The sequence below is a fragment of the Lynx canadensis genome, chromosome A1, assembly GCF_007474595.2.
Source record: "Lynx canadensis isolate LIC74 chromosome A1, mLynCan4.pri.v2, whole genome shotgun sequence".
Classification (NCBI taxonomy): Eukaryota; Metazoa; Chordata; class Mammalia; order Carnivora; family Felidae; genus Lynx; species Lynx canadensis.
Window position 1 is genome coordinate 89267875 of NC_044303.2, and position 19648 is coordinate 89287522.

Genomic DNA, 19648 nt, shown 5'->3' on the forward strand with positions numbered 1-19648 from the left:
CCCCCCAACTTACACACACCATTAACTTGCTTATATACCTCCTCTGACCACTCCTCTGCTCTAGGATCCAGCAGCTTTTAAAGTCTTTACTTTACACCCTGATGATGCTATTGCTGTGTGGGTAGTGTTTTGCAGCCACGGGACACCAAGAACATGTTTTCAGGAGAAGGAGAATAAAGCAAAGGGGTGGGGTGGCAGAAAAAGGAGAAGGGGAGACTGGGGGGCTGAAGAAAGCTTCCTTCCCCTTGCGGGTATTATGATGGAGTGAAAGGAGAAGGGTGCAGTCTCTAAAAGAAGATGGAGAACAAGAAGTTTGGAAAGTGGAGGCAGAGAGAGAGGAGGTGCTGGCTTTTATTTATTAAAGAGCATCTAGCCCTCCCATGGAAGGCTTAATGACCCCTGAGTCAGCATTGGTTTCTTCCATTGTTCAGGCAAAGAAATCAAGGTTCAGCCAGCTATAGAACCTGCCTAAAGTCCCACCACTAAACTGAGGAGAGATGTGGAAAGGCTTGTATGTCTCCCAAGATGTATGGGCTGCCCACACTCACTGGCTATCAGACTGTGAAATGTTACCACAGGTCCCATGGGAGTTTCAGGACTGAAAGGGGACATCCCTTGCCTATGCTAGGGCTGAGTCTATTGGACCCCTATGGGGGTGTGGCTAGATGGGATGACTCCATTAATGTGGCCTAGAAGACACGTCTTTCAGGGACAGAGACAGTCACCAGCTGACCTCATGGAGGCTTCACTTGAGGTTTTAGGACTGGAGGAAGGTGTCTTAGCTGTGGTTGGAGCTGGCAGGCTGCTGTCAGGCATGCACCCCACTTCTGAACAATCAGAACTCTGTTCCTCTGTTTGTGGACCTGATGTTCTAGGCCAAAGGGAAGTAGGGCAGGGAGAATGAAAATGCCTCTGAGAGTCCTTATAGATTTCCTTTTGTTTGGGGAAAGTCACTCAGTCCCAGCTGAGCCCACACACAATGTGTGGCTCTATTCCTGACTCTAAACAATGAAAACCTGAGAAGCTGCTTCCTCTGGTACCCTTTGGCCTTGCCTCCTTGCAGCTCCATGAATCCAAGCACGGCCAGGAACACCACTAGCAGTGATACCTGGTAAAATTAGAAACAGCTCTCACATCCGGCTATGGTTTAAAAGAAGCCAAGCACTGGGATTAATAAGAACTATTATAAAAAGTAATTATAAAAAATAATTGAGGCAGCAACAGACCTCAGGCCTGCTGGGCTGTGTTCCAGCTCCTCTGCATCCATTCCAGCATCTCTTTGTTCCTCTCCAGGTGGCCCCCACTGCCAAGAAGAAATGGTGGATTTCCCAGTCTTGCCAGACTTCTCCCAGCAAGTACCTCTGTCCAACAATCTCTTCTTATTCACACATCTCCTTCTTCTTCTTTGGCCTGGAGAGATGAACTCAGGTAGTGTGTCAAACTTGCAGCCCAGCCAGCCAGGCCATGCGCACCTCCACTTCGGCCCACCCCTCCTGCCAGGTGCTTCCAGAGCTGAAATCCATACCCTACCAGGCCATGCCAAGTGCTCCACTCCCACATATAAGCCATAGCTTTTGAAGGGCAGGAAGGACCTCAGGCTTAACAGCTCTCATGAAAGAAGCAGCCAACAGAGATGATACACTAATTATGCAAACATAATTCTCTAATTCCCTGAGCTGGAAACCAGGGATACCAAAATGATGAGGCACATCCCAGGTCCTTAAGAAGGTCAAGGGAGGGGGACAGATGTGACATAAAATCTGTTCAGGGATGTGAACAAGGCTGCAAGAGAAACATACCCAAAGATTTGTGAGCACAGGTAAGAGACAAACCTGTCTTTTCCAAAAAGCCAAGAAGAACCCTAGAGAGACGGTACTGTTTGAGTGGACCTTTTAAGGACATATATTTTTCAAGAAGATGACAGATGGAGTGTTAACTGAGGCAGGCCATGCCCCAAGGAGAGGGCTAGGCATCAAGTGTGGGTGAAGAGACAACTTGAGGGAATCTGAAAAGGGAAGCTAGTAGGAAGTGTGTTAGGGCTATACCCAGAGGGCAGGAAGGAGTCTCAAATGGGGTGAACAAAAAAAGTCACCACTATATTCTATGAGCAAAGTGAAGGATGGGAAGGATCCATGAAGGGAGAGCTTTGGATTGGGTTTTAGCTGAGCTTCAAAGGAAGAAAAAGAGGTATGAGAAAAGGTGAAGCCAGAAAGAAGAGTGAGGGCATGCTGAGTGGCAGGAAACATGCAAAGGGACTGCTACAGGAATGGCAACTCTCATGGAAATTTCAAAAAACAGGGAGTAAAGGAACCACATGGAGACACCATTTACGAGGGTGATCAAATAAAAAAATTCTAATAAATAAAAATCTTGAAGGCAAGATTTGGCCTTTAGATAGGAAAATCCATGAAGCAAGGAGCCCCCCATAAATTATTTTAATACCTTTTGTTATTAGGGAAGCTGTACATGTGCATTATAAAAAAATAGAAAATTTGGGGCGCCTGGGTGGCGCAGTCGGTTAAGCGTCCGACTTCAGCCAGGTCACGATCTCGCGGTCCATGAGTTCGAGCCCCACGTCAGGCTCTGGGCTGATGGCTCAGAGCCTGGAGCCTGTTTCCGATTCTGTGTCTCCCTCTCTCTCTGCCCCTCCCCCGTTCATGCTCTGTCTCTCTCTGTCCCAAAAATAAATAAACGTTGAAAAAAAAATTAAAAAAAAAATAAATAAATAAAAAATAAAAAAATAGAAAATCAGAGAAGGAAAAAATAAGAAAACATCTATTCCCATCATGCAGAAATTATCACCATCAACCATTTGGTATATCTCATTTCAGGCCTTTTTTTTCCTGCACATGTTTTTATGCAAACATGTCACTTTTTAATCAAATAAAAGAGTAGTGTACATATGGTTCTGAAACTTGCCTCTTTTTTTTTTTTTTTGGTCAAAGGTTTCTTTTCATGTAATGTCCTGGCTATATTTACATAACTGTCCCCAAAACAACATTTGCAACTGGTTGGTTCAAACAAATTACCAATCCAGCACCACACATTGTATCTGGTTGTAATATCCCTTGTGTATATTTTAACTTGGCATATTTGTGACACTTATTTCTTCAAGAAGCCAAGACCATTGTTCTGTAAAGTGTCTTACTTTTGTCATTTGAGTTTTTTACTATAGATTCCTGAGCTGCAAAGGAATGTGATAAAAATTTATCTTTGATGAGAACTGATTTGGGCTGTTTTTCTGGCTTCTCATCCTAGAGGAGGTCAGTGTGGTAGGCCCTGGGGAATCCATCCTGGCACTTGTGGGGGAAGAAGTGGAGTTCTCATGCCACTTGTCACCATACCTGGATGCTGAGGATATGGAGATCCGCTGGTTCCGGAGTCGGACCTCTGAAGTGGTCCACCTGTACCAGGGGCGGCAGGAGCTCTACAGCCAGCAGATGGTGCAGTTCCAGAACAGGACCAAACTCCTCAAAGATGATATCATGGATGGTAGTGTGAACCTGCAACTCCTTGGCATCATTCCTGCTGATGAGGGCCTGTATGGGTGCCGTTTCCTCTCCAGCAACTTCTCTAGGGAAGCAGTCTGGGAGCTGGAGGTAGCAGGTATGTGACCTAGCCAAGCCCCAGTAGGAGAGACAGAGAAAGGGGTCCATTTGGACAGATTTGCTTTGCTCAAGAGTAGACAGAGAAACATGGAGAAAGGGAAAATATATCTAATTTAAAAAAAAACTATTAAAAAGAAAGATTCATTAGCAAATGAACAAAATAAATGTTCACAAAAAATATATACAAATGGCCTTTAAACATATAAAAAGATGATCACCTTTACTCATCATGAAAGAAAGGTAAATTAAAGCTACCCTGATGCACAATATTTTACCTCAGAGATTTGGCAAAAATTCAACAGTTTGACCATACAGGGGAAGCAGGCCTTCTGCTCTGTACCCTGATGATGAAGTTGAAAGCAAAACTCTAGTGCAGGGGGATTTGGCAAAAGTTAACAGGATAGCTTGCACATCTACCGTTTAAACTGCAACCCCATCTCTAGGAGTTTACCCTGAAGATAAACCTCCTACAACTCCAATATGAAAAAGGCATACATATAAATTTAATCTTTGTAACATCACTTGTAATTGTACAACAGTGGAAACTACCTTAGTATCTAAGCGTAGGTGTTGACTATGTCACACATTGGAATGATCCACAGTATGCAGCTGAAAAAATGAGGAGGAGCTCTATGAACTGATGTGGAGTGACTTCTAGTTTGTTGGCAAGAGAAAAAAACAGGTGCAAAAGAGTTCTATAGCATTTAAACTTTTGTGGGAGGAAAAATAAACATTGCACAAAAGGAACACAGGAAGGATACACTAGGAACTGATGAAATTGGTTACCTGAGAGGGGGGAAGGTGCAATGGATGGAAAGGATGGAGAAAGGTTTGGGGCTTTCCTGGTACACATTTTTTACAGTATGGCTCTTTAAATATGTTAATGTATTTTTATTTTTTTAATACGAAATTTATTGTCAAATTGGTTTCCATACAACACCCAGTGCTCATCCCAACACGTGCCCTCCTCAATGCCCATCACCCATCCTCCCCTCCATCCCACCCCCCATCAACCTTCAGTTTATTTTCAGTTTTTAAGAGTCTTTTATGGTTTGGCTCCCTCTCTCTCCAACTTTTTTTTCCCGTTCCCCTCCCCCATGGTCTTCTGTTAAGTTTCTCAGGATCCACATAACAGTGAAAATATATGTTGTCTGTCTTTCTCTGTATGACTTATTTCACTTAGCATAACATTCTCCAGTTCCATCCACGTTGCTACAAAAGGCCATATTTCATTCTTTCTCATTGCCAAGTAGTATTCCATTGTGTATATAAACCACAATTTCTTTATCCATTCATCAGTTGATGGACATTTAGGCTCTTTCCATAATTTGGCTATTGTTGAAAGTGCTGCTATAAACATTGGGGTACAAGTGCCCCTATGCATCAGCACTCCTGTATCCCTTGGGTAAATTCCTAGCAGTGTTTTTGCTGGTTAATAGGGTAGATCTGTTTTTAATTTTCTGAGGAACCTCCACACTATTTTCCAAAGTGGCTGCACCAGTTTGCATTCCCACCAACAGTGCAAGAAGGTTCCCGTTTCTCCACATCCTCTCCAGCATCTATAGTCTCCTGATTTGTTCATTTTAGCCATTCTGACTGGCGTGAGGTGGTATCTCAGTGTGGTTTTGATTTGTATTTCCCTGATGAGGAGCGATGTTGAGCATCTTCTCATGTGTCTGTTGGCCACCTGGATGTCTTCTTTAAGAGAAGTGTCTATTCATGTTTTCTGCCCATTTCTTCACTGGATTATTTGTTTTTTGGGTGTGGAGTTTGGTGAGTTCTTTATAGATTTTGGATACTAACCCTTTTTCTGATATGTGATTTGCAAATATCTTTTCCCATTTTGTCAGTTGCCTTTTAGTTTTGTTGGTTGTTTCCTTTGCAGTGCAGAAGCTTTTTATTTTCATGAGGTCCCAATAGTTCATTTTTGCTTTTAATTCCCTTGCCTTTGGAGATGTGTCGAGTAAGAAGTTGCGGCGGCTGAGGTCAGAGAGGTTTTTTCCTGCTTCCTCCTCTAGGGTTTTGATGGTTTCCTGTGTCACATTCAGGTCCTTTTTCCATTTTGAGTTTATTTTTGTGAATGGTGTAAGAAAGTGGTCTAGTTTCATTCTTCTGCATGTTGCTAAACATATTAATGTTTTGCATATTCAAAATATAAAGTTCGCTCCTCAGGATGGAGAAATAAAGGAGTGCATGTGACACAGGCACTTGAATGCTGGTGGGATTCAAGAGAGACAGAGGACAATATATTGAAATTTGGGGTGGGATTTTTCTTTACTTCAAGGGACTGTCCCTCATGTAATATGACTAAATTCCAGCAGCTCTTCTTGGCCAAATAGCCCCCCATAATATTTCCAAATGTCCTTCATGGGTACTACTGTTCCCATGTCCCACATGCCACCACAAATTTAAAATATCATTTATGGGCACCTGGGTGGCTAAGTAGGTTAATAATCCAACTCTTGATTTTGGCTCAGGTCATGATATCATGGTTTGTGGGATCGAGCCCCATGTGGGGCTCTACTCTGACAACATGAAGCCTATTTGGAATTCTCTCCCTCTCTGTCTGCCCCTCCCCAACTTGCACATGCAGATACTCTGTCTCTCAAAATAAATAAATAAATAAACTTAAAAATAAACTGTAATTTACATTCCACAGGTGGGGGCTGTGAGCCCACATGTGTGTTAAGAGCAGTCACAGTCATGATTCCTTATAATGACTGCAGATGGTGAGTGGTGGCATGAACATCATGTACAACTTCTGGAAAGGAGCCTGATCTTTCCCACTCTTCTTGCTTTTCCCAGGGATGGGCTCAGACCCTCACATCTCCCTTGAGGGCTTCAAGGATGGAGGCATTCAGCTGAAGTGCAGTTCCAGTGGCTGGTACCCCAAGCCCCAGGCTCAGTGGAAAGATCATAAAGGACAGTGCCTGCCTCCAAAGATGGAAGCCATAGTCCAGGATGCCCAGGGCCTGTTCAATCTGGAAACATCTGTGATTGTTCAAGGGGGTGCCCACAGTAATGTGTCCTGCTCCATCCAGAACTCTCTCCTGATACAGAAGAAAGAGTTCACCATCCAGATAGCAGGTCAGTTGGTGCCAACTAACCCTCATCTTCTTACTCATCATGTCCTCCCTATACATTGTTCCAAAGGCCATCTAAAAGGGCACAGTGGTACTGGGGCCTGGCTGTCTATGGGGTGGGCTGGTCTTGACACCTGAAAAGTTAGTGATTTGGATATCAGGAACCTACTAAGAGTACAACAGCTACCACTCACCCAAACATTATGCAGGGGAGGCCCCAGGGAACCAACTTATGCACTAAAGTCCATGCCCTAAAATCCAGAAACTATTAATTAGAGGTCATCATGAGATCCCATGTGTTCCTAATTTCATCCCCTAAATGATATTTATTGAGAGCCCTCAATAAATATCGAACTCTTGCACTCAGGTTCACATTCCTGTGGAGAAAATACAAATAAAAGAGTGAATTATATTGTAAGGTTAGAGGATGTCAGGTGCTAAAAAAAAGTATTTTAGGCGCTGTACAGAAAATGAAGCAGGGAAGTGTGCTAGGGCATGGTAGGGTGTGTATGTGGATTTAAAAGTGGTAGGTCAGGGAAGAAGATGGTTAGGCAATGAGCTGAAGGGTGAGGCCATTATCTAGGGCCAAAATTTTATCATAAGGCACACTGAAGGTTTTAATTTTCATGACCAATTGTTTTAAGTCTTGAGGATAAACCTAACCTATGGAGCATTTTTCACATTGGTATAAATAAAGTTATATTACAGTTGACCTTAAACAATTCAGTGGGTTAAGAGTGCTGACCACTTTTGACTCCCCAAAACTTAACTATTAATAACCTACTGTTGACTAGCAGCCTTACTTATAACACAAATAGGAGCTTAACATACATTTTGTATGTTATATGTATTATATGCTGTATTCTGACAATCAAGTAAGCTAGAAAAAAGAAAATGTTATTAAGAAACCCATAAGGAAGAGAGGAACTTGGGAAAATGACAGAGTTGGAAGACCCTGAACTCATCCCATCCCACATTTACAACTAAATATCATCCACATCCAAGTCAATAAACCAGAGAGTGGTCTGAAGACTTGCAGAACAAATTCCACAATTAAATATAGAGAAGAAGCTGCAGCTGAAAGGTTAGGAAGGTCAAAAATGCAAAGGGAGGTTACCCACATAGAGAGGGCAGAGAAACAAGCCCTCACACCAGGGATTTCACATGGGGAAGACTATTCCCCATAATGTTTGTCATTAAAAACTGGAGAGGCTGAATTCTGTGAGTTTGTAAAAACAGTGGGATTTGGAGCCTGGAGCTTTAAAAGTCAGCTGATTTGGCATTGGGTGAGCTGGGAGTGTGACAGCTGGGTCACTTAAAAAGACAGCAGCCTGCACACAGAGGCAACATAAAAAAAGGCAGTTGACACAAAGTTGGGGTAAACAGAGGTCAGATCTGTTCATAGTGATTTCAGAGAGTGTTGGGGGAATTCTCCAAAAATGAGGGAGCTAGCAGGCACATTTTTCTCCACCACCTCCCAGCATAAACACAGAGCCATCTGTGGGAGGTGAGGCTGCAGAGACACTTGTAGTCTTGACCCAGAGTTCAGGGCAAATTTTGTTAAAGCTGCACATGCATCCCACCCAGCTGACAGGTGCACAGCTCCACAGCCTACCCTGCCCAGCTGCAGTGCAGTGCCCAGCCCTGCACCACAAGCCACCATCATGGGCCATACTCAGTCACACTCAGCCATCATTGAGTGCTGTGACCAGCCTCATTTCCCTACCAGCCTGGTGAAAGCCCCCAGCTGTCACAGTACTCCGGGGGATCTGGCATAGGAGAAGTGATCCAATGCAAATATTGCTAACACCTCCACCACACTCGCAAGTGTCCATCACAGCTAGCATGCCTAGGTCCCACTAATGTCACAGAGAGCAAGCATAGCCCACAACAAGAGAAGAGTGAGGGAAGACAACTACATTGAAAAGAAAACTGACTCAAACTCAACAGTAAGGCATAAGCGAAACACATAGGATGTTTTCCTGAAGTGCCTGTTCCTTGTAAACAGGGGACACTGTACTGCAGGGCACTCCAGGATCGATTCTTCATAAAGTAACTTTCAAAAGCAGAAAACATAGCTAACTTTCTTAACACGGAGAAACAGACACAGAGGGGCAGACAAAATGACAGAGAAAATTATCACAAAGAAATCTAAGTGAAACAGAAATAAGTAACATACCTGACAGATAAATTAAAGCAATAACCATAAGGATAATCACTGGACTCGAGAAAAGACTGAAGGACATTACTGATCAAGACGGGTCATGATCTCATAGTCTATGGGTTCAAACCCCGCATTGGGCTCTGTGCTGACAGCTCAGAGGCTGAAGCCTGCTTCGGATTCTGTCTCTGTCTCTGTCTCTCTCTCTCTCTGCCCCTCCCCCGCTCATGCTCTGTCTCTCTCTCTCTCAAAAATAAATAAAAATTAACAAACTTTTTTAGAAATAAAAAATAAATTTGCAAAATATAGCGATAAAAAGTCTTAAAAGCACCAAGACAAAAGAAGTCAATAACTTACAAGGGAAAGCCCATAAGGTTAGCAGATTTTTTAATAGAAACATTGCAAGCCAAAAGGAAATGATGATTATTCAAAGTGCTGAATGGGAAAAATCTGCAGCCAAGAATATACTATCTAGCAAGGCTATCATTAAGAATAGAAGGAAAGATAAAGAGTTTCCCAGACAAACAAAAACTTAAGGAGTTAATGACCTACTAAACCAGCCCTGGGAGATATATTAAAAGGGACTCTTTGTGTGGAAAGAAGAGATAAAAAATGACAGTATAAAGGTAGGAAACACAAAAGCAGTAAAAATGAATATTGCACACTAATGCAAATGATTATACAAAATCAACTTTTTTGAATATCATACATAGTATATTAATAAGGCCATAACTTTTTAAAGTTTTTACTTTAATTCCAGTTAGTTAACATACAGTGTTATATTAGTTTCAAGTGTACAACATAGTGATTCAACAATTCCAAACATCACCCAGTGATGATGTACTTATCATGACAAGTGCACTCCTTAATCCCCATCACCTATTTAACCATCCTTCACCCAACCTCCCCTCTGGTAACCATTAGTTTGTTCTCTATAGTTAAGAGTTTGTTTCTTGGTTTGCCTCTCTCTCTCTTCTTTTCCCTTTGTTCCTTTGTTTTGTTTTTTAATTTCCACACATGAGTGAAATCATATGGTATTTTTCTTTCTCTGACTAATTTATTTCACCTGGCATAAAACTCTCTAGCTCCATCTATGTCTTTGCAAATAGCAAGATTGCATCCTTTTTATGGCAGAGTAATATTCCATTGTATATGTATACATGTTTTCTCTATCCATTCATCAGACAATGGACACTTGGGCTGCTTCCATATCTTGGCTATTGTTGATAATACTGCAATAAACATACAGGTGCATGTAATCCCTTTGAATTCTGTTTTTGTATCCTTGGGTAAATATCTAATTGTGAGTTGCTGGATCATAAGGTAGTTCTATTTTTAACTCTTGAGGAAACTCCATGCTGTGAAATAAGCCAGACACCAAGGGACAAATATTGTTTGATTCACTTACAGTGAGGTGACTAGAGTCATCAAATTCATTTAGAGATGGAAGGTAGAATAGGAGTTGCCAGAGACTGGGTTGGGGTGGCTGGTAAATGGGGAGTTAGTATTTAATGAGTAGAATTTCAGTTCGGGAATTTGAAAAGAGTTGTGGAGATGGATGATGATGATGATCCACAACAATGTGAAAGTAACTTAATGCCACTGAATTGTACTCTCAAAAATGGTTAAGATGGTAAATTTTATGTTATACATTTTACCACAATAAAAAAGAAAAATGTATTTTTAAAAAGACCACTGAACTAAAATCATCACTTGAAAAATAATTATCTTTAACAGACACCAAATTATTCCATTAAATTGCCACAAGAATTTTGAAAGAGTTACCTTCCATTTTCCATGTATCTCTTTGCCATCTAGCCCCTGTCTGAGTGGGCCTGGGCCACATCTTGCTTCAGGGCAGAGCCTCCTCAGTGAGCCTGGGGAGGACAAGGGGGAACTGGTAGTCAACCCTTAAGCAATTTTGCTAACATTTCTTCCAAAGGTGTGATGAGAAGTAAAAGCAAGTGTTTATAAGAAGTTGGCAAAATGAAATGACTTGTGGAGTTGACCCTAGCAGTAGAGAGCAATAATTCACCGTTCTTTGGATACCAACACCTTGGATTTTCAAGTTCTTCAGATATAGGACAATTGTGGAGAGTAGAGGGAGGACAGAGCCATGGTCACAGAAGTTCTAAGCTGGGAGAGTAGGTGGGGTCCATCACTACCTCCCTTCCACATCCTTCAATTTCCCTTTTCCACTAAGCAAGTTCGAGCTGGCCACTATTCCTCAGGGTCCTACCTGGGGAGAGCGTGGTGCGGCCGCTGTCATGATGCCCGTTTTCACAGATTGCTATGGTGCTGCCCAGAAGGTTTAATGCTTGCCAACTTGGAAGGATTTCCGGCACGCTGGGTCCAGAATAGTCTTCTCACTTAGTGTTCAGTGGTGCCTAAAGCGAAACAACTCCTTGTGGGGTGTTTTCCAGATGCATTTTTACCCGGAACCTCACCCTGGAAGAGAGCTTTCCTTGGGTCTCTGGTGGGACTGCCATTCCTGCTGGCTTTTCTCTTGACGCTGGCGCTGTACTTCTTTCAGAAGGAACGTAGGTCCCAAGGTACGGGGCAGGCTGGGGGCCTCCCGCCAGTCTCAGGCTTTGCTGGGAGGAAAGTGGAGGAGGAGGCCCGCGGAGAGGGCACCGAAGAGGTGCGGTCTTGCGAAAACGCGGGGCTGGGGTGGGCCTTGGAAACAGCAGGCGAGTGTGTACCGTCACGTGCACTCCCCTTCTTTCCTCTTTTCAGAAAAGTTGAAGGAGCAGGCTGAGAAGGACAAAGGTAAGCAGGGAAAGAGGCGCGCTCTTTGCCCGCACCCTTAACTAGCTGAAGGAGGTGGGGAGAGGGGGAATTTGCTGGTTCAGGAAGGCGAGTACTTCAGACCCGGGGCGCTTGGAAGTGAGAAACGCGGTGGCGGAGGTTTGCTTTGCCACTTCCCCTGCCACGGAGCCCGCTTGGCCTCCCTCGCGTGTAGCCCATCCTGGTTCCTCAGAACGCACTGGGGCCGAGTCTGTGCACTTTAGAGAAGTGAAGCCTCAGTGTACATCAATTGAGATTTTCCTCTTTTCTTCGTTTTTTCTCTAGGGAGACTCACAGAAGAGCTGGGTAAGTTCTGGGTACCACGCCCACAGTGAGGCTACCGACTAGTGGGGTAACCCGATGCGTGCGGGGTGGAAGGTGTTCAGTAGTTTAGGCTCCCTGTGGAGAGTGATGGACCGCAACAATCTAATTCTAAACCCATCCTTCTGCTCCGCCCACCTCTCCACCCCCAAATAACTCGAGTGCAGCAGTGAAGTATGTCTGACTTCAGACCCCAGACAAACCCTGCCAGCCCCTCTCCTGCAAATTGTAGGATTCGGTTACAATTCCACCATTAAACGTTCATCTTCCTAGGATATCTTTCTCTTTTTAATGCAAATGACACTGAGAAGGGAGGCACGTTTAATTTGCAGGGAAGTGTGAGTAATTTATCAGATTCACTTTTCTCCCCAAGGAACTCAGCACCATGGGCTGTGTGCCTGAACAGAGGAGGGTAGAGTGAATCCAAAGGAATGGGGAGATGGAGGAGAAGGCCACAATAGGTGTGGGGATTGGGTGGGTGGGTGGGGGGAAGACCTCAGGAACCACCTTGCATGCTGCAATAAAACTCCAGGCAAAATTATGAGGTTCCAGAATCTTGTGTTGTAGTCCACCTAGTCCTGTGGAAGGGCAACTATAGTAAGTAATTAACACGCTGGTCTAAATTAGTGTATAGTGTTGCCTTTCTTAGGAAGATTTACTTTTTAATTTTTTAATTTTACATTTATTTATTTTTGAGAGACAGAGAGCACGAGCAAGGGAGGGGCAGAGAGAGAAGGAGACACAGAATCTGAAGCAGGCTCCAGGCTCTGAGCAAGAGTTCAGCACAGAGCCCGATGTGGGGCTTGAACCCATGAACTGGGTGATAATGAGTTGAGCTGAAGTCAGATGCTCAACTGACTGAGCTACCCAGGTGCCCCTAGGAGGATTTACTTTTTTAAAAAGTTTTTAATTCCAGTTAGTTAACATACAGTGTTATATTCGTTTCAGATGTACAATATAGTGATTCAACACATCCATGCATCACCCAATGCTCATACAGACAAGTGCACTCCTTAATCCCCATCACCTATTTAACCCACCCCCACCGACCTCCCCTCTGTTTGTTCCAGTCTATTTCTTGATTTGTCTTTATCTCTTTCTCTCTTATATTTACCTTTTGCTTGTTTGTTTTGTTTCTTAAATTCCACATATGAGTGAAATAACACAGCATTTCTCTTTCTCTGTCTTATTTTGCTTGGCATCATACTCTGCAGCTTCATCTGTGTCTTGCAAATGGCAAGATTTCATTCTTTTTATGGCTAAATAATATTACATTACACACACACACACACACACACACACACACACCACTTCTTTATCCATTCATCAATTGATGGACATTTGGGCTGCTTCCATGGCTATAGTAAATAATGCTGCAATAATGAGCATTGTATTCTTTGTATTCATTGTATTCTTTGGATAACTACCTAGCAGTGCAATTGCTGGATCATAATTGGTCTATACTTTCAACTTTCTGATAAACTTCCATACTGTTTTCCAGAGTGGCTGCACCAGTTTGCATTCCCATCAACAGTGCAAGAGGGTTCCCCTTTCTCCATATCCTTGCCAACACCTGTTGTTTCCTAAGTTGTTGATTTTAGCCATTCTGATAGGTGTGATAACTCATTGTGGTTTTGATTTGTATTTCCCTGATGATGAGTGATATTGAGAATATTTTCATGTGTCTGTTGGCCATGTCTTGGTCTTCTTTGGAAAACATGTCTATTCATGTTTATTTGGTTTTGGGTTGTTGAGTTTTATAAGTTCTTTATAGATTTTGGATACTAATTTGCAAGGAAGTGTGAGTAATTTATCAGATTCACAAAACAATCAGTTTTGTTGATTGTTTCCTTCATTGTGAAGATGTTTTTTATTTTGCTGAAGTCCCAATAATTTATTTTTGCTTTTGTTTTCCTTGCCTTGGGGGATGTATCTAGAAAGAAATTGCCGTGGCCAATGTCAAAAATGTTACTACCTGTGTTCTCCTAGGAATTTAGTAGTTTCCTGTCTCACATTTAAGTGTTTCAATCATTTTGAATTTACTTTCGTGTATCGTGTAAGAAAGTGGTCCATTTCATTCTTTTGCATGTTGCTGCCTGGTTTTCCCAACACCATTTGTTGAAGACAGTCTTTTTCCCATTGGATATTCTTTCCTGCTTTGTTGAAGATTAACTGACCATATAGTTGTAGGTTCATTTATGAGTTTTCTGTTCTATTGATCTATGTGTGTCTATTTTTGTGCCAATACCATACTGTTTTGATTACTACAGCTTCGTAATATAACATGAAGTCCAGAATTGTGATTCACCTAGCTTTGCTTTTCCTTTTCAAGATATCTTTGGCTATTCTTCATGGTTTCACACAAAATTTAGTATTCTTTGTACTAGATCTGTGAAAAATGCTGTTGATATTTTGACATGGATTGCATCAAATGTGTAGATTGCTTTGGGTAGTATAGACATTTTAACAATATTTGTTCTTCCAATCCATGAGTATGAAATGTCTATCCATTTCTTTGTGTCATCTTAAATTTCTTTCATCAGTGTTTTATAGTTTTCAGAATACAGTTCTTTTATCTCTTGGGGTAGGTTTATTTCTAAGTATCTTATTAAAAATTTTTTTATGTTTATTTATTTTTGAGAGAGAGAGAGAGACAGAGCATGAGCAGAGGAGGGGCAGAGAGAGAGACACACACAGAATCGGAAGCAGGCTCCAGGCTCTGGGCTGTCAGCACAGGGCCCGATGTGGGGCTCGAACCCACAAACTGTAAGGTCATGACCTGAGCCGAAGTCGGACATTCAACTGACTGAGCCACCCAGATGCCCCTCTAAGTATCTTATTGATGTTGGCACAATTATAAATGGAACTGATTCCTTAATTTATTTCTGCTGCTTCATTATTGGTGTATAGAAATGCAACAGGTTTCTATGTGTTGATTTGTTACACTGTGACTTTACTGAATTCTTTTATCAGTTCTAGCAGTTTTTTAGTGGAGTCTTTTGGGTTTTCTATATAGAGTACCATGTCATCTGCAAATAGTAAAGTCTTACTACTTCCTTACCAGTTTGGATTCCTTTTATTTCTTTTTGTTGTCTGATTACTGAGGCTAGGACTTCCAGGATTATGTTAAATAACAGTGCTGAGAGTGGACATCCCTGTCTTGTTCCTGGCTGTAGAAGAAAAGTTCTCAATTTTTCCCCATTAAGGATGATATTAGCTGTGGATTTTTCATAGATGGCCTTTATTATGTGGAAGCATGTTATCTCTAAACCTATTTTGTTGAGGGTTTTTGTCATGCGTGGATGTTGTACTTTGTCAAATGCTTTTTATGAATCTATTGAAAAGCTCATATGGTTCTTATCTTTTTTTCTTATTGATGTGATGTATCACATTGATTGCTTTGTGAATATGGCGCCCTTGCAGCCCAGGAATAAATCTCACTTGATCATGGTGAATGATTTTTTAAAAGTACTATTGGATTTGGTTTGCTAGGATTTTGTTGAGGATTTTTGCATCTATGTTCATCAGAGATATTGGCCTGTAGTTCTCCGTCTGTCTCTGTCTCTCTCTTTTTTTCCTTGGTGTCTTTATCTGGTTTTGGCATCAAGGTAATACTGCCCTCATGGAATGAATTTGGAAGTTTTCTTTTATATTTTTTGGAACAGTTTGAAAAGAATAGGTATTAACTCTTCTTTTTTTTTACTTTTTTAAAAATATAATTTATTGTCAAGTTAGCTAACATACGGAATATACAGTGTGCTCTTGGCTTCAGAAATAGATTCCCATGATTCATCACCTACATACAACACCCAGTGCTCATCCCAACAAGGGCCTTTCTCAATACCTATCACCCATTTTACCCTCCACCCTACCCTCTTCCATCAACCCTCAGTTTATTCTCTATATTTAAGAGTCTCTTATGGTTTGGCCCTGTCTCAGTTTGTGGCTATTTTTTTCCTTCCCTTCCCCCATGGTTTTCTGTTAAGTTTCTCAAATTCCACATATGAGTGAAAATATATTATATCTGTCTTTCTCTGACTGACTTATTTCACTTAGCATAATACCCTCCAGTTCCATCCATGTTGTTGCAAAAGGTAAGATTTCATTATTTTTTATTGCCAAGTAGTACTCCATTGTATGTATGTATATACCACATCTTCATTATCCATTCATCAGTTGATGGACATTTGGTCTCTTTCCATAATTTGACTGTTGTTGATAGCACATGATCAGGTGAGATTCATTACTAGGCTGCAGGGCTGCTTCAATATCTGCAAATCAATCAATGTGATACATCACATTAATAGAAGGATATGAACCATATGATCTTATCAATAGATGCAGAAAAAGCATTTGACAAAATACAATATCCTTTCTTAATGAAAACCTTCAAGAAAGTTGTGATAGAAGGAACATACCTTAATATCATAAAAGCCATATATGAAAGGCCCACAGCTAATATCATCCTCAATGGGGAAAAACTGAGAGCTTTCCCCCTAAGATCAGGAACATGACAGGGATGTCCACTGTCATAACTTTTGTTTAACATAGTGTTGGAAGTCTCAGACTAAGCAATCAGGCAACAAAATGAAATAAAAAGCATCCAAATTGGCAAAGAAGAAGACAAACTTTCACTCTTCACAGGTTACATGATACTCTTCATTTCAGGAAAACCTGAAAGACTGTACACAAAAACTGCTAGAACTGATACATGAATTCAACAAAGTCTCAAGATGTAAAATCAGTGTACAGAAATCAGTTGCATTTCTGTACACCAATAATGGAGTGACAGAAACAGATATCAAGGGAGGGGGGGCACCTGGGTGGCCCAGTCAGTTAAGCGTTCGACTTCAGCTCAGGTCATGATCTCATGGTTTGTGGGCTCTATCCCCACATCAGGCATGTGCTGATGACTCAGAGTCTGGAGACTGATTCAGATTCTGTATCTCCCTCTCTCTCTGTCCCTCCCCTGCTTGCTCTCTGTCTCTCTCTTTCTCAAAAATAAATAAACATTAAAAAAAGAAAGAGATATCAAGGAACCAATTCCATTTACAAATGCATCAAGAACCATAAAATACCTAGGAATAAACCTAGCCAAAGATGTAAAAGATCTGTATCCTGGAAACTATAGAAAACTTATGAAAGAAATTGAAGAAGACACAAAGAAAAGGAAAAGCATTCCATGCTCATGAACAGGAAAAACAAATATTGTTAAAATGTCCATACTACCCAATGCAATCTACACGTTCAGTGCAATCCCAATCAAAATAGCACCAGCATTCTTCTCAGAGCTAGAACAAGCAATCCTAAAATTTGTATGGAACCACAAAAGACCCTGAATAGCCAAAGTAATGTGGAAAAAGAAAACCAAAGCTGGAAGCATCACAATTCCAGATTTTAGCCTGTACTACAAAGCTGTAATCATCAAGACAGTATGGTATTGGCACAAAAAGAGACACATAGACCAATGGAATGGAATAGAGAACCCAGAATTGGACACACAAAAGTATGGCCAAATCAACCCTTCTTTATATGTTTGGTAGAATTCTCCTGTGAAGCCATCTGGTTCTGGACTTCTATTTTTTGGGAGTTTTTTTGATTACTGATTCAATTTCTTTGCTGGTTATTAGTCTGTTCAAATTTTCTATTTCCTTCAGTTTCAGTTTTGGTAGTTTATATATTTCTAGAAATTTATCCATTTCTTCTATGTTGTCCAATTTGCTGTTTGTCCAATTTTTCATTATATTCTCTTATGACTGTATTTCTGTGGTGTTGGTTGTTCTTTCTCTTCTCTCAATTGTGATTTTATTTATTTGAGTCCTTTCTCTTTTTTTCTTGATAAGTCTGGATAAAAAGCTATAAATTTTATGGATTTTTTTTCAAAGAACCAGCTTCTGGTTTTATTAATCTGCTCTATGGTTTTTGTAGTTTCTATATCACCTAATTATTTTCTAATCTTTATTATTTCTTTCCTTCTTTTGGTTTTAGGTTTTGTTTGTTGTTCTTTCTCTAACCTCTTTGGTACAGGGTTAGGCTGTTTGAGCTTTTTCTTGCTTCATGAGGTAGGTCTGTATTGCTCTCAACTTCCCTCTTAGAACCAGTTTTGCAGTATCCAAGAAGTTTTGGCCCATTGTGGTTTCATTTTCATCTGTTTCCATGTACTTTTTAAATTTCTTCTTTGATTTCTGGTTGACCAGAAATTCATTGTTTAGTATCATGCTATTTAACCTCCATGTATTTGTAGTCTTTCCATATTTTTTTCTTGTGGTTGTTTTCTAGTTTCATAGCATTATGGTCATAAAAGTTGCATGGTATGATTTCAATCTTGAATTTGTTGAGGGTTGTGTTGTGGGCTAATATGTGATCTATTCTGGAGAATATCGTGTGCGGACTTGAAAAGAATGTGTATTACAAAAATAAACTCAAGGGGTGCCTGGGTGGCGCAGTCGGTTAAGCGTCCGACTTCAGCCAGGTCACGATCTCGCGGTCTGTGAGTTCGAGCCCCGTGTCAGGCTCTGGGCTGATGGCTCAGAGCCTGGAGCCTGTTTCCGATTCTGTGTCTCCTTCTTTCTCTGCCCCTCCCCCGTTCATGCTCTGTCTCTCTCTGTCCCAAAAATAAATAAACGTTGAAAAAAAAATTAAAAAAAAAACAAAAATAAACTCAAAATGGATGAAAGACCTAAATGTAAGACAGGAAGCCATCAAAATCCTTGAAGAGAAAGCAGGCAAAAACCTCTTTGATCTTGGCCGCAGCAACTTCTTACTCAGCACATCTATGGAGGCAAGGGAAACAAAAGCAAAAATGAACTACTGGGAACTCATCAAAATAAAAAGCTTCTGCACAGCAGAGCATAAATAGCAAAATAGAAATAAAAGGAAAAGTTGCAAACTCATTGTATGAAGCCAGCATTAACTTGATTGCAAAACCAAAGACCCCACTAAAAAGGAGAACTACAGACCAAATTCCCTAATGAACATGGATGCTGAGATGTCAGCACAGAGCCCAACATGGGGCTTGAACCCATGAACCATGAGATCATGACCTGAGCTGAAGTCAGATGCTTAACCGACTGAGCCACCTAGATGCCCCTAGATGGGTCTTCCTTTTTAACCATTCTGTCATCTTATGTCTTTTTGTTTTTGTGTTTGTTTAGGTTCAGTTAGTAAACATACGTTGTAATATTGGTTTCAGCTGAAGAATATAGTGATTCAACAGATTCAACACTTCCATACAACACCTGGTGGTCATCATATTAAGTACATTCCCTATTCCCCATCACCTATTTAACCCCTCCTCCATCCATTTCCCCTTGGTAGCCATCAGTTTATTCTCTATAATTAAGATCTGTTTCTTGGTTTGCCTTTATCTCTCTTATTTTTTCCCCTTTCCTTCTTTGTTTTGTTTCTTAAATTCCACACAGGAGTGAAATCATATGGTATACCCTCCACCTCCATCCATGTCATTGCAAATGATTTCACTCTTTTTATGCCTGAGTAATATTCCATTTTATATATACCACATCTTCAAAGATTCATTTTTAATATTTCTTGCAGAACTTGTTTAGTGGTCATAAGTCCTTTAGTTTTTGTGTGTCTGAGAGATTCTTTATCTCTCCTTCTATTCAAGAAATTCAACTGTCTTCTGAATTTGGAAGTAGTGACTTTACGAAGAAGGGGTCCTGGAGTGT

General features: G+C 41.1%; 1 protein-coding gene across 2 annotated transcripts in view; it reads left to right on the forward strand.

Annotated features, from left to right (window-relative positions):
* The window catches only part of BTNL9 (butyrophilin like 9), a 29359-nt gene that overhangs the window by 2657 nt on the left and 7054 nt on the right, over window positions 1–19648 (forward strand). The window contains exons 2-7 of one of the 2 annotated variants that reach the window (XM_032592599.1): window positions 1294–1428; window positions 3259–3606; window positions 6414–6695; window positions 11276–11404; window positions 11589–11621; window positions 11925–11945. In XM_032592599.1, the coding sequence (XP_032448490.1) occupies window positions 1317–1428; window positions 3259–3606; window positions 6414–6695; window positions 11276–11404; window positions 11589–11621; window positions 11925–11945 (925 nt within the window). In that variant the 5' untranslated portion in view covers window positions 1294–1316. The remainder of the gene's footprint in view (window positions 1–1293; window positions 1429–3258; window positions 3607–6413; window positions 6696–11275; window positions 11405–11588; window positions 11622–11924; window positions 11946–19648) is intronic. The other variant, XM_032592600.1, reaches the window with a different exon arrangement.